Source organism: Cajanus cajan, chromosome 6 (assembly GCF_000230855.2).
Source record: "Cajanus cajan strain Asha chromosome 6, NIPB_CcT2T_4, whole genome shotgun sequence".
Taxonomy (NCBI): domain Eukaryota; kingdom Viridiplantae; phylum Streptophyta; class Magnoliopsida; order Fabales; family Fabaceae; genus Cajanus; species Cajanus cajan.
The window spans coordinates 45,398,279-45,414,288 of record NC_138522.1 but is presented as its reverse complement, the minus strand read 5'-3'; the positions used below and the strand labels follow the sequence as shown (position 1 = coordinate 45,414,288).

The window sequence follows — 16,010 nt, the reverse complement described above, 5'->3', positions numbered from 1 at the left end:
AAAGTTTGAATTTAATCGATTATACCTATAAAAAAATCAGATATTATATAGTTATTTTTTGAAAGGGTAAAATTATATTTTTTTAATTAAACTTTTTTCTTTCTATTCATTTAAATTAAACAACTTTATAATATTATTTCTCTTCTATTTCTTACCTATTTCTCTTAAATCAAACAAACTCATTTCTATCCTATTACTTATCTATTTCTACTCACTTATTTCTTTTTTAATTATCTATTTTTTTCCACTTTATTTCTCACATATTTTCCTTCTCACAACTAAACACACTAAATGATGGTTAAGCGTTAGTCTTTTGGGGATATTCCATTACAAATTTTTCTAATGTTGATGTATGGAAAAAAATAAAAAAAAAATTGTAGAGCAATCTTTTTTAATTAATATAGTATATCTTAATATACCTTACCTTTATTTTTTTAAATATAAAAACATGAATTTCATGAAATTATTCAAAAATAAATCTTATTTGTTGATGAATGATGTGTATAAGTAATGAAATTAATAGCGAACTACTATTAAGTTTTTATCTTCACACTAATTAATTAGAAGAGCACAAATTTCGCGATAATTGTTTGGAAAACAACGAACCTTACAAATTTACAATCAGAACTAAAGAACATTTCATTGCAAAATAATATCAGTTCAAACTCAATTCTGTGTTAGAACTTGTATTTATTTTGTAAAGTATATGATAAATATTTATATATACATCACTAATCTCTCACTATTTTATTTATTTACTTATTTATTGTTCTTTCTTTTTCTACTTCGCTATAAATTTCACTCTTCAAACCTCTCGTTCTACATAATCACCCACTTCATCATATATCTTTTGGCTAACTTTTATTCTCCATGAAATCAATCCAAATTTCACTGAGAAGTATCAATTTTACAAATCAATGACATTCATATTACAGATGCAAAAAGTGAAGCACTAGATCAGGATTAACAATTGATCTCTCTCTCTCTCTCTTTAATGTACAGAACAAATGCTCCACCCGTCTTTTGAACTTCTTCCCCATTCCCTCGATGGTTAATGTGTTCTCGACATTGTCCCATTGCAGACCCAAAGTTAATAATTTGATTTGCTATTAAAATTATGGAAAGAGATGTTATTCACAGTAGATGGCCTGAACTCTAAAGGATTATTCCAGTGCTCTAGTTCATTGTTTGACCATCTCATGTCAACATTCTTAACCTCAAGACCTTCAATGTGCTCCATCATCATGCCCGCAGTCCTGTGTTTAACCAACTCTTGGCATCCTGGCCTATAGTCCAATAACCCACCAACATAACTGGTGAACCTTCTGTAAGTGATGTCCATGTTGATGAATCTCAAATTTCTTAACAATCCTCCCTTTGAACCAGACAAGAAGATACCATTTTCAGAATTTGCTGTAATGTTAATAAAAAGAACGTTTGATATTGATGCTTCCTTTGAAGTTGAGTCTCGTGGGCAAGTTGTGACATAGATAGGTTCCGCTCTCCCCCACCATAATGGGTCATAGTATCTTGTGCTGATATTTATGTTAGAGAATACAATGTCACTTACATTTCCTGCACAAGGAAGTTGAAAGCATTTTAAGTCTATATCTTTTTTTTTGCATAAGCTTATATTTAGCATTCATATTAATCAGGCTCAATAAAAGTGAGGCACTGAGGCTTACTAAGCCATGCAAAGTTACAAAAGTGTTCAAGAAAAAATGCTAGTAATACACACTATGACACATTGATTTCAAGGCTTACTGAAATTTTTGAGACCTACTAAATTGGGAGTAGGAGCATTTAAATAGAATGTGAGACTGACATATTTCTACTCATAATGAAAAGAGTGTTAGAAAGTGTATATCAATGTTCAATTACAAATTAAAAATATGTTTGAAGAGATATTTATGCCAGTTAGAAATTCTTGTTTCATAATGAACCAAGTTACGTAGTGTTTTAGACACATGCTTTGCATTCAACATTTTGAGGTAAGAAAAAGAAAACATTCACATAACAAAAAAATAGTTTCTGATGCAGTCATTCATCCGGGAGAGAAGTGAGAAGAAACATCTTACCTCCATCACGGATCTGGAATCCAATCCCTCTATGAGAATCCACAATAGTGATATTGTCAAACACAAAATACTTCATATCAAACCAACTAGCACTCCCGAGCTTAATTGCAGAAGATTTGGATCGAATCCAACTATTAGTGACCGTAAGGTTGTAAACAGGGCCTGTGGATGACTTTGGACAGATTGCATCATCCCCTGTATCAATGTGGCATCGAGTGATTACCGTGTTGTTTGAGTCCTCAATATCAATCCCATCATTGTTCGGTATATTAAAGTCCCCATAAATTGCAATATCGTGAATGGATATGTTGTTACTCCGCACCAAGTGTAAGCTGCAAGTTAGTATGTAATCTGTTTGTTAAGGTGTGGAATGTACTTAATAAGTTATAAATTTTACCAAGTGAAATGCCACACCTTTATGCTATATGATAGGAGGAATCATAAGTTGAAAAATGACAAAAGCATTTACAATAGTTTTCTGGTTAATAATAGAAGCATGGGTCATTTAGGTTAGGGGACCAGTCCCTGTCATATGTTTATCAGACTCATGTTGCCTTTGCGTGCACATAAACCACAAGGTACCAAAACAACATCCACAAGTGACGTCAATCTGCTCCAACTAGACAATCACAATCAAAAGGTTACTGACATTGGACTGAAGCCGTTTATGAATTACCCAATAAAGTTTATCCAAAACTACTAATCATATTCCAACACCTGTCCCAACGCCAAAACAAAAATCAAATTCAGAATAACCTACCTCTCCATTTTTTTCTAATAATTCTAAATCCTCCTTCACATTTTCTCACTAATCCTCATCCCTAGGAACCTGGTTGACTACTTAAAATAAGATTTTTTCTCACAAGTCACATCCACGCCTTATCCCAGATATATCTTAAAAGAGAGGAGTCCAATTCCATTAAGTTAGAATTTATAATTAAATACATGTTTAGTCTTTAAATATTTTGGTCAATTTTCATTTTTGTCCTTGAATAAATTTATTTAATTTCACCTCTTGATAATTTCTTTCCTAAACAAAAACTTTTGATGTCAAATATAAAAAAAGTTAGCCAAAAGAAAAGTTAAACTTAAAGTGAAAATGGACAAAACTTTAATGGGTAAAATGACAAAACCTCAATGGCTAAAATTAATTAAAGAGAAAGGTTGAGGATTAAAAGTGAAAATCAGCTTCAAAACATAATTAATCTTAAAGGTGAACTAGGTTGCAGATGAAACAAAAACACCATAGCATTTAGCATGTAGCATAAATTTAATCAATCAAATGGAACTGTATTAGTAGTTAGTAGTTACAGTAACACGCACCACCAATAAGCAGGGTGATTGAGAGTAATGTTAGAGACACTAACATTGCTGCAACCAAGAAAACCGACGAGTCTAGGTCTGCATTCGTCTCCTAAGCAAGCCCCCGTTTGGTTCCAACTAACCATAATATTCTTCCTCGGATCTTCCCTCACCACGAACTCCGCAGCCTGCCCGTCCACCACTCCGCCGCCGCCGATTCCCACGTCCGTCGCGTTCTCCGCCACCACCACGTACCACCGCCACGAGTCCTCGGGGTAGTCCTCTAGCCTCGTGCCGCCCAGGATGGTGGCCCCGGGCTCCACGTTCAAGTGCACGCCGGACTTCAGGAAGACGGTGGCCGTCAGGTATTTTCCCGGCGCCGGGAAGGTGACGCGGCAGGGACCGCCCTCCGGGCAGGAGTTGATGGCGGACTGGATCGCATCCGTGTCGTAGCGGAGGCCGTCGCCGGTGGCGCCGTAATCGGCGACGGAGAGCGTGATTGTGAGGGGGTTTAGAGGGTCTGACGTGGCGAGATGCGATGGGGTGAGAAGGAATAGTAAGAGGAAGAGGATTGGGTTGTCCATTTTTGGAATCTGACTCTGCTCTCACTTATCTCTAACTACTCATAAATTTATATGTACTTTGTTCTTTCCCTTCAGAATTACACTTATAATCTTTCAATATATAGTTTTTCTCTTCTTCTTTTTAGCAATACAATGATTATATATAGCACACATACTTCGGTAAAAAAAATATAAAACAAATTCTTAACAAGTCCTAACAAATTTATTGTTAAACATATTTTTTATTTTAAGTAAACGAGACTTAATTATTTTTTTAATTTTTTTTTTGCTCTCCCAATAGAACTTGGACTATAACATTATTTCACCCATCTACAATAACATTGTCCTGAAGGTTGTGATCCATGGAGGTGTTGAACTCGCGAGTTAGCAGCATAAATTCCAATTTTGCAAAAGTCACTTACTGAATTAATTGTTGTGGTTGTTGCCTCCAAATTTCTTAGATATTTTTACATAATAGTAGGACTTTTGAACCATAAGTTTCCTTTAATAAGAGGCAAAGGCATCCCGGTTTCAATGTCTATCACTTTTGCATAAGAAGTTGGAATCAACTTCCCACATGCATCTAGATGAGCTCTAGCATCTTTATCAGCTGAGACAAAAATGTTGCTCCACCACTACTTTTTGTTAGCCCATAACCTTGCCATACTTCAACTCAAGGAAACATCTTCCTAAACTCTTGTGCCACTTCCTTGCTCAAAGGTTCAACACCTTACCCCACCCTTCTTTGGTTGGATAGGTCACACTTAACTTTGCTTGCATGTATTAATAAAATGCAAGGATCCCTAGTAGCACTATTGATAAGTTATTAACCTTGTGCTTATGGATTGCATCAAGCATACCTTGGAAGTCATACTTCTACGTCAAAATTGTTGTGACACTAACATATAACAATCTTAATCCAAAGAACATCAATCCATAGATATGAAATATTGGAGTGAAGGCCATGAAAACATCTTAGGATGTATTGTCGTTAACGGACCATAAGAGTAGTCTCATTATGAAAAATGAGATTTGCTTGTATTAAAATCACACCTTTCTTATTATCCATGTGGTCCTTGAAGAGTAAAGCATAATAGTACTTGACTGTGCCATAAGAACATATGACAACTCTGGTGAATTATATAACAACCTTCTATTAGTTCTTCAATTGATAACATCATGTCATCAGAAGTACGAGAAGATAAAATTGTAGGAACCCCAGTTGGGACCAACTTGGGTAGCTCCTTTAGTGTTGAGATGGCTAATTGAGCACCTAAATCACGCACTTGCTTGGCAATTTCTAACCTACTATTGATGGGGTTGTCAGTGACCAGAAAGGCTCCAACTGATAACACAACTAGGCATATGGTTGTGCACAAGATTGTGTTTGCTGACAACCCAAATACCACATCACCTTTCCTAACCTCAAGTCCATGGAACAAAGTTGATGAAAGGCAGTAAATAGGATGTCTTAGCAAGGCCTACTTGTGGGAACTATGACAACACAAATTGACAGTATTTAGGTCAAGCTATGTTGGGATTTCATGCTTGGTGCCGAGCTTAACTAGAGAGTGATAAATATTTGTTCTTGAATTGTAGGCACTCGTGTTACCAAGTGGAGGTTGAGATTTATTATATTCTTCTTCATTGGATGACCAAACTTCTTATCTTGACATTTTGGTATTGATATTTTGGAAGATAGAGAGGCTTAGATAAAAGTTGAGTGAACAATTATGTACCCTTTTTGAGTAAGGGAAAACTCCAAAAAAAATTAGCAAGAAAAATATGGAAGATAATATTGATTTCTTTCCCCCTTTTACTAGACCAATACAATGTCATATATATAAAATACATACTATCGTAATCATAAGTACAAAACAAATTTTTAACGAGTCTTAATAAACTTATTTTGGAATATATTTCTTGTTTTATAAAAAGAGACTAATAATATTTCTTTTGGATGTCCTAATAAAAGTTTGACCATAACATACAACACATAATTGGAAAATATATAAATATTTAAATAAAAAAGAACTTTCATTACATTTTATTCATTTTTTATTTTAATATTTTATAGATTTTTCTTTATAAATCTAAAAAAATCAATAATATATCTACACTTCCATTTACATTTCTATCAATTATTAAATAAAACTTTAGAAGAACTTAATTTAAACAATTAAAAAGTCGTGAAGACTAAATAGGAACAACTAAAACTAAAAATAAAAAAATCACACATAACAGAATATAAGAATTGTAGTTGAGCACAAATTAAAAATGTAGTCTCTCCAACAACTTTACATAATATAAAGACCGAGTCACATTTAATCAACAAATACTAGTTTTTGGCTGTCACTTGTCACCTTTAAAATACAGTGTGAACTGTGAACTATCCCTATAAACTTTAAAAAACAAAATAAACAAAAACTACAATCAGAAAACAACGAAATCAATACTAATTAGTAGTTAGCACTACCGGCAAGTGAGTAGTTTCTGTTGTGTAGCATCTAGAGAACCTTAAAAAATTTAAAAATAAAATGAAACGGCAATGACATTATAAGGAAAATGACGGTCTTAATAATATCATAAACGCCTAAATCTTTAAGAATATTGTTATGCTTGAATAACAATAATATATTTGGACAAAAGACCATTTTTTATTTATATTTTTTCATATTTGGTACAATTTGTTGCGTCCATATGATGGGAGTATTACCCGGTTCTGTTATCAGTGAGTGTTAACTACATCTTTTTCGCGACACTGTTCTGGACTCCATCTGGTGATTGTGCGTTCTTCAACGCTGTAATTTGCCAAACACAATGGAGACTCATTGTAGTTACCATTTTTATTAACATGTAAAACCAGTAAGCTTTTTGCAACGCTTCCAAGAAGTCGAGTTGCGCAATGAACATCAGACCATACTCTCAATCTTCCATCTAGATCGTTATCATCCCCATCTGATAAAACAAGCACACCATACTCCGAATGGACTCGAGCTGGATGATGACGATACACAATGAAGTCTACACCATACTGAGCTCCTGATCTCACCACCCAATTTTTCATTCTAAGGTGAGAATAAGCCTTGTAAAGACAAGGGAATGTTTCTTTCTGGGACTTCATGTAATGCCACAGCTCTTCATCATTTTGGGGACCAGTATCACTCTCATTAATATTAAGGCATTTCAAGGAATAGCTTAGGTAGAATGCCTCCTCGAAGCTTAGTTGAAACCATAATTTGTCCTTCTCAACTGTTCTCACAGGTCGACCAAAGCATGCTTTATCAAATAAATCAATTTGTTCTGCTCCCACTGCTAGGTGTACACTGTTATCAGATAGAAATCCACATGTATCTGATTGAACTAGAGAAGACTGAAGCTGAGATATAATCTTTGACATGGGTTCCTTGAGCGCTTCGGCTTCTGCATCCTTCTTAGCTTTTGCATCTTTTCCTTTCCATCTTGGTGCCATTTGGACTTACAACATGAGTTAACAATGCGTCAAATTCAAGTCAATGCTGATTTAACAAAGCTCAATCAAAAAGGTAATGACAAAGGATATGGAATTTCTTGCATGAAAAAGGGGGAAAGAGTCGAGTTCCCACCAAAAAATCACCAGAATGCATGGGAAAAAGGTCTACCCCATTTGCAATGAATACATTATTTAATTGAATATTATCACCAATAAGTCAATAGAATATACATCATCTTGATTGGATTTTGGGTAGCATCTTAGCATCTTTATATGCACCACCGGGTAGATTTTTGTTATCTCTAATAGCAAGTTTGCATTCATCTTACAAATAAACAAAATGTCCATTATTCCTATTCAAATTAATGTAACGTCGTCACCTAGAATAATATTATATGTGATGCAGTAAATGTTTTATATCGTACAAAATCATATTAAGAAACATTTAGGTGATCCTTGTTCACTAAAATAAGACTAATTTCAGAATTAAAAGTACAAGAACTGGATCAAAAAATGCTGAGTGGTGCTTAGTTTTACAATTTAAGCTAAAAAGTATATATACTGAAATCAATTAAGAGAACACTGAATGACTGACCAACAAAACATATAGAATTTCTTAATAGCCTCCAAACATACAACTTGAAACAAAATGATTGAGAAGCAAACAAGTCACAACACGTAGGAGTGTTCAAATTGTTGAACTGAACTACAATAAACAGTTCACCAAATTGAACTGAACTAGAACAAAAATTGACTAAACTGAATTTAACTATTTTCTAGTTTAGCGCACTATAATTTTACCTCAAACTAAACTATTATCTATATATTAAAAAAAAAATTATATATATATACACTAAACTGAACTACCGAATCACTGTCATTAACTATAAGTTCAATTTAAAATAGTTTGAAATGTAAAACAAACAAGTATAACATTGATAAAAATTCCCTACAGCCTACAGCCCTCTAATTCTGGCAAAGTAGGTTCCATCTAATTCTTTTCTCCCCTACAACCCTCACACCAAATTTTTTTTTTAAAAGAATAAGAACTTTCAATTTCCAATAGAAAAATATATTCAAAGATCAGTTCAAAACAGAAAAAAGATGCGCATTTTCCAATAAACAGCCTAAATTTAGCATTTGATATTACTGGAGGCAAAAAGTATAATAGAGCTAGAGTGAAATTCTTACAGCAGAGAATCCAGACGCCTATAACTATCAAGAGCATTCATCACAAGCTTTGAAGTTTGAACAGACTAACACATAAATGCAGGAAGTACCCTCATTAGCAAGGAGTTAGAAAATACTACAAATAGTTTTCTAATCCAACTCTGTTTAGTTAGCATCCAAAATTAGTTTTACATGCTGCAACATCCTAATTAATACATTCTAATTATATTTAATAATTTAAAATAAATTGTATTATAATATAATAAACTCCACTAAAATTTAAAATAAACACATGATGCAGCAAATATTGGAATATACTTTGCTCTCTGGACTCCCAATTCCCAAAAGCAAATTCCCTATTGAACTCATTTGAAAATCACTATGCTTAAATCAAAATATGAAGAAAGTATATAAAGCTCTCCCCACATTCTTGTCTGGAGATATGCAGATAATCTTATCAACAATTCTTGTTTCATAACATGTTGCATAGTGGCTTGCCTTTCAATGGGAAACTATTTCTTCAAAAACAAAATACTAGGTACAGTGGGTTGAAAAGAAAAGATAGTGGAACTTAACTCAAATCTAAAATGTGACTTCAATAAAGCTAGAATGCGTTCTCCCATGAAGTCCATTACAGTTTTTGTACCCCAAAGAAATGTCTATTACAATTATATACAGATCAATATAATATATGTGCTGTAAACTGAGCAAGTGCTAGCTGTTTAGAGGAATATTCTAAAATCTATTTGACTTATTAGCTGGATAAATTGTGTCTTGTCATATAAAAGTATGTACAAGAAGAATGCTCTTCCTTCTACTATCAAAGACAAAAACTCATTTCTAAAGAAAAATGTCATCTTGCATCAAAGGACAACTTATTCGCAAACAACCTGGTTACCGGTATGCTTTCTTAACTATAACTTTATTGACAACCTCATAATGCATACACCATATAGTACACGAGGTTTATCTTGCTGAACATGTAAAAGCATATAACTACTAAAGTGGAAGATTCAATATTCATCAATGTAATTTACTGTACTTTCTCTCTTTTTAAATAAATCTTAAATAAAATGATTATTCTCTCTTCGTATTAAACTAAAGCAAGGAGATTAAGGTGGTAATCCTCAATAAAATTCACAACTAATGGCATTTTAATTCCCTTAATAAGCACTCGTTAACATACCATACCAAACTCAGCATTGTTCAGACATATTTTAGTAGAGCTATGAGAGCTGACTTTATCCTGTACACCATTTAATTATCAAGAAAAATGACTGGACACAAGCTGTTTATAAATATACGTAGCTAATCCTGATTTTTCATCCTAAGGTAAAAATTTAAGCAGTACTATTACTTGTGTTAGCAATAACATGTAGACCACACTGAGTGCATGTTGATCTTTGAGAAACTGATTTCTCAAATTTAAATTCAAGAGCCAAAAATGCAATCAGGCTGATAATTAATTACTTATACCAATTAGGACTATTTTTAACACAGCCAAAGTTATCAATAGCAGATAACGGTCTATGGTATGAGGCCGAAAATCCTTTATAACTCTATGGCAGATGCCATGACGGACAAAATATATACATAAAGAAAACAACAAAATAAATAACAAGCAACAAAACTAAATTAAAAGCAACATAATATCAACTTAAATACTTAAATATCATAACAACAATATCATAATTCATTAAGACTCATAACATAATTGATTAAAACACAACAAAAAACATAGAAAAACAAGAGTGCAAGAAGTATTTTGCTAATCTAATCATCCTTCTCCTCAATAATAAAATAGGCACTCAATGTTAGTTTAAAATTTAAAAGAAAATAGGAATTTAAATGGACCCAATTGGTAGAAGAATTGGGATTAAAACTAAAAGAAGGAGGAGGATTAACCGATTAAAACTGAAAAGAAAAAAAAAAGGATTAAAACTGGAAAAAAATGGAGAATTAAAACTGAAAAAATAAAAGGAGGAGGAGGATTAAAACTGGAAAGAAAAAAAAAACCTGTTAAATTTTAAGTTTATCTATATCGCCGGAGTTGCTCGCCGGAGTTGCTCGCCGGAGTGCTGGGCCACCACGGTTCAGGTTGCCGACCAGCAAGGGACGGTGAACGAAGGTGGTTAGGGGCAGTTTCGACTTCCGTAAGTGCTGTTCACGCGTCGTGGACCCGTGGTTGCTTGCTGGAGTGTTGGGCCACCGCGGTTCAGATGGTCGGTCGCAGAGGTGACCGGAGAGCAGCGATCGGAGTTGAACGAAGGTGACCAAAGAGGTTTAAAACCTAGGGCAGATTGTGCGACTGTGCGTGACCTCCTCTTCCAAGTGCAGAACTTCGCCCGACTGAGGGAGAAGTGAGTCGAGCCAAAAAAAGAATTAGGGCTCACTCCATCTGGGCCTGTTTCGAAGCCCAAAAATAGGTTTTTTCAAGAAAAAACCCATCATGACCGCCATAAAGCTTCACGGCGCCATGACCATGGCGGGCGCCATATCGGAAATGGCGAACACCGCCATAAACCTTCATAAAACGGTTGGCGAATGACGTTTTTTCCGTTATAACGGCGTTATAACGGATATTTGACAACATTAGACACAGCAGTAGAGTTATCCATGCCACAATCATTTAACTGACATTTTTTCTGTTGTTTGCACTGTACTGTTCAAAATTCAGTACATTGAAAATTGCAGGTCTTCTGTCCAGTAAAATGTATCTCACGTTAGAAAACTCTCACCTATTGTAGACATTTAGACATCAAAACCCACATAAAAAGTCCAAAAAAACAAACAGTACAATACCAATGTAACAAAGAGGTATTGAGGAGGAATAGGAATTGATCAAATGTATAGCACTTCATCACGCTGTGACGATAAATGGAGAAGAAGAAATGCACCAGATTGATGATACAGACAAGCAGGACAACAAATGCACTACACGCAAGTTATCAAAAACATGGAGTGCAAGCAACAGAAAATTTTGCTTTACCTACGCAGAGCACACCAACAAGAACAGAAATTTCCAATCGTTCAATCAGAATAAAATAACTCATAAGGTTTAGGATTCTTACCTAGTGCGGTGTCGTCACTAAATGTCGAAGGAAATTGAGACAAAGGTATGAAGAGCACATCCAAAAATGGCGGTGTGATTCCAATTTGGGATTTAGGGTTTCAATTTAGCAGTAATATTTTGTTTGTCATTCATCATTTCACCTAATATGTTTTAACTGTATCTCCCATGCTTCTCACTTGAACAAAAGATTTCACAAATCAAGCCCCAAATCCAAATGACGGAAAATTGTAGAACAGAGCAAATATTAAGTAGCAGTGCAATTCAAAGGTTAAGCTTTTCAACCCCTTTCTCCTTCCTAATCTAAAGTAACTGACAAATTCGGAAAAATATCCAACTTGGTGAAGATTTGGATGTAACAAACAAACATTGACTTGGTGATGGAAGATTTTGCTCAATGGACTTAAACTTTGAAGAAACCCGAGAGTCCAGTTCAGAGGAAACAAGGGGAAAATGAGGTTAGGTTGAAGCAAAAGAGTGTGAGAAAAGAGAAAAGTGATATGGGATGGGTGATAAGCCTCTGAATGGCGAGAGAAAGGAGGGAGAATCACATAGGCATTTCGTCGAACAGTTACTATTCACCTTACATTACTCATTGGCTTCAATTCATTTTGGGGCTCTATTGAGCAGAATCTAGTTTACGAAATAAAATTAAAGGGAGAAGAAAGTGAGATACGAGAGAAACTAACAAGAGGTCTTGCTGCCTACGCATCCAAGGAATGCGGCAATCTCCTTCAACTGCGAGGTCTTGTTGCTTCAATCTTCTGCTCTATAGCTGCTTATTGCTTAATCCTCACTCACTTTTAGGCTTTGTTTGGATTTGTGGATAGAAAAGGAGGGATTTGAAGGGAAAGTGAGTGGAAAGTGAGGTTGTTTAGATTAAGGAAAAGTGAGTGAAAAGTGTAAAGAAAGTTTGTGAAAGTTTACGAGTGAATTGATTGATGTAATAGATAAAAATAAATTTTTAATTGATGATTTTGTAAGATTACTATTTTGCCCTTAGATTAAAAAAAAGTTTATAATTATTATAATTAAAAGATAAATATAAAAATTTTAACTAAAAAAATAAATATAAAATGTTAATTTAAAAATAATTTTATTTAAATATTTCCTTTAAATTTAATGATAGATAAAAATTAAAAATTTAATAGATGAATATGTAATTTACACTTTTACTCTCGGATTAAAAATGAGTATAATATTATTTATTGTAAATAATAATAATTACAATAAAATTATATTAATAGGTATAATTTATTAAAAAAATAATAAATAACGATAATATTAATAATAAATATTAGAAAAATAATAAGAATCATAATAAATAATAATAATATTAATAATAATGATAATAATAATAATATTTATAATAATAAATAATAATAACAAAATATATTATAATAATTATATTTTCTATTTTTTTTAATGTTTATGAAAGTGTTATTATTTTAATTTTATAAACATGTATTATTTTATTTTATTTTTATATTCCCACTTTTTGATGTCAATATTTAAATAATATAATTTTCTTAATATAAAAAAATGTACAATAAAATTTTTGAAAGTTAATTAATAAATTAAAAAAATGATAAATCATTGACATAAACTAAAAGGAAATGAAGATACATTTGTTAATTGTACAAGTTAATTTTTACCAATTAAAAAATTAAGAAATTTTTAACATTACAAAGTACATGGGTAATAACATATTTGTAAAATGGAACAGAAAATACAATTCAGTCATCAATTAAATAAACAATAATTAAATATGACATAAAATAATAGAAATGAAAAATGTTGCAACTAAATAAAACATATTTAAATTACAATAATAAAAAAGAAAATAAGATAACATAGTTTATTCAAATGAACGCTGAAAGTCATCAAATTTTTGTTCCAGGTCATCAAGCATGTTATGTACTCGATCGAAACCTGTGTTAACATTGATGGTCAAATTATTTAATCCTTCTTGTAACCCTTGAATGCCAGTCCATATTTGGGAAAGCATTTGACCATCATACTGGACTGAGGGTTGTTCTGTGATGTCGGCAGGCTGCTCGTCAGCATGGTCCTCAGGCATTGCATGCTCTTCATCTTCAACATTTTGGCCATGATGATGATTATCCCTGCCATGTATCCATTCCCCGTTGACATTCACGACATTTAATTTTTTCAAGGTATTTTTATTAAAAAAAATTTGCCCACCCTAATTCAACTGCAACATCAATTGATAAGTCTACGCCATAAACAGCCAAAATGTGTGAAATTAAAATGGGGTATGGAAGAAGCATCCCATTGTCCTTGCATTTGACCATGTGTTGCATGATATAATGGGGCCAGTTGATCAAAATGTTATTATTTAAGGCCCATAACAGAAAAATGTCTTCCTGCAAGAGTTGGGAAATGTTACTTGATCGGGGAGCCAATATATGGACGTAGACATAATGTAGGAGTCTGTCGTTAAGGTTAAGACTTCCTACATTTCTGACATTTCGGCCATGCAGCTCTAGTCTAATCATAGATGTCAGTGCTATGTGACGGTCGAACTGCATCTCCTTTGGGATGTTTGGATATGCTAATTTGTGCCCCTGATACTTCAAACCAGCCAGAGTTAACCAATCAGATGGTTTTATTTTTATCTTTGTTTTGTTCACCTCACTATAGAGGAAACCAGCTTCAGATACTCTCAAGTTGGAATAGAACACCTTAATAAGATCTTCAAAGAAATCACATTTGAGAGCCACAAAATGTTGTAAACCTTGATATTCTATATGGTGGTGAAAATACAACCCTGATGTGGCAAAGTAGTTAAAGTCCATAACCTTTGGATGAAGGACTATCCTGTGGTAAAACTCCTTGCCATATTTAATCATCTGATCACGCTGGCTGAAAAAACGTGTCTGATTTAGAACTTTTTCAATTTGTGGTAATCTAGGACCAGCTGCTCTGTCCGAGGTGGCAGGAGTTTTTCCTTTTCTTTCTTTTGAACTTCTTTTTCTTGAACCGGATGCCATACCTGAAAATTATATATAAAATAACCAATAACAAATATGATGTTAAACATAAGACATATTCCATAAAACATAATTGCAAGTAATAACATTAAAATGTATCTTTGACCATTAATAAATACTTTTATAACATTATGGTCAAGTTTACAATGTTTAAACCATTAGTAAAACATTACATACAATGCATAAAAAAAATACAATAATTACGAATCACAAATCAACCACTTTGACCCATGAACTTTAACAATTGGTTGAGGCGGAGATGTGGGGGTAAGCCAAAAAGTCGCCTAACATGTGATGGATTATTACACAAAAAATCATAACATTGAACCATAACTTGCTCGTCTTGCAAGTTCATAGCGACTAACATGTCCCAAATATTTGATTCTGAATATTGAACTGTTGATGTTCGCCTCAAGATATTAACTTGCTCATTAATTATTTCGTTTCTTCGTTCAATGGTGACCACTTGTCGTTCAACAATATCATATAATCTTTGGGTCAACGCATTACCTTGACCAAGGTAATCTGTAAATGCATCGAGCCTCGTAGTTAGCCTGTCAAATTGTGCATCCATCACATCAATCATTGGGGCTTTTCTTTTTGTGCCTCGAGATGACGATGTTCCAGTAGTACCACCAGATGCAGCAGATGGCACTGATTGAGTACCATCAACAGGACTACAGGAACCATAGTGTGGTGGCGACTGATATGCTGTATCAAACCCTGCCTGAAAAGGGTCGTCCTGTGGTATGTCATTCACATCATCGTTCAAGTCGACCGTTACACTTGGCATACCGATATTTCTACGGGCTTGTCGCGCAGTCCTAGCCATATGGCCTGTCGCCCGATCAACTCCCCATAATTCTTCCATCAAGTCATAGTACCTAATGGAAGACACTCTCCATTTAGCTGCAGCTAGCTTCGCCTGCAAATAAAAACCATGATTATCACTCATAATTACTATGTTTCACTAATTCAATAAAACTCAAATGTTAAAACATTACCTGCAGCAGGTCATCCCATACTTCAGGCTCAGCTGTAAACCGTTTTGTGAACTCATCCCACGCAAATCCACTAAGTCTACTAAACAAGTCGTGAACCTCCCACCATCTATCCTTCAGACTTTTTTGTTTATTTTTAACATTATTTTTCGTGATACCCGTTAATCTAGTCTGTCAGAGGGCTTCAACAATATTATTGTATGCTTGGGTTGTCCAACTACCATCAACCCGATTGCCCAACCTAGCCTCGTCAAGCATGGCAGTTAATAAACGAAAGTCCATGTCATCAGTCCATTTGGTGAACTCGCGGACCGTAGTCGAGGAATCAGGTACAACATTT

General features: G+C 33.9%; 2 protein-coding genes across 6 annotated transcripts; both read right to left on the bottom strand.

The window, feature by feature from the left end:
* Window positions 1–835: 835 nt before the first annotated feature.
* On the bottom strand, window positions 836–4,067 carry LOC109796753 (Pectin lyase-like superfamily protein). The gene is made up of 3 exons (XM_020356529.3): window positions 3,402–4,067; window positions 2,079–2,410; window positions 836–1,575 (listed from the first exon to the last, which is right to left on the bottom strand). Exons 1-3 carry the CDS (start codon window positions 3,962–3,964, stop codon window positions 1,091–1,093), a joined length of 1,380 nt encoding a protein of 459 aa, XP_020212118.1. The 5' UTR covers window positions 3,965–4,067; the 3' UTR covers window positions 836–1,090.
* Window positions 4,068–6,580: 2,513 nt separating this feature from the next.
* SEN1 (splicing endonuclease 1) lies at window positions 6,581–12,516 on the bottom strand. 5 transcript variants are annotated; one of them, XM_029270965.2, is made up of 3 exons: window positions 11,657–12,513; window positions 10,602–11,284; window positions 6,581–7,420 (listed from the first exon to the last, which is right to left on the bottom strand). In XM_029270965.2, exon 3 carries the CDS (start codon window positions 7,413–7,415, stop codon window positions 6,672–6,674), a length of 744 nt encoding a protein of 247 aa, XP_029126798.1. In that variant the 5' UTR covers window positions 7,416–7,420; window positions 10,602–11,284; window positions 11,657–12,513; the 3' UTR covers window positions 6,581–6,671. The 5 variants fall into 5 exon arrangements, with proteins under 5 accessions (XP_029126798.1, XP_029126799.1, XP_020212008.1 ...); XM_029270966.2 differs by having other exon boundaries at window positions 10,602–11,281; XM_020356419.3 differs by lacking the exon at window positions 10,602–11,284 and having other exon boundaries at window positions 12,345–12,516.
* Window positions 12,517–16,010: the final 3,494 nt, after the last annotated feature.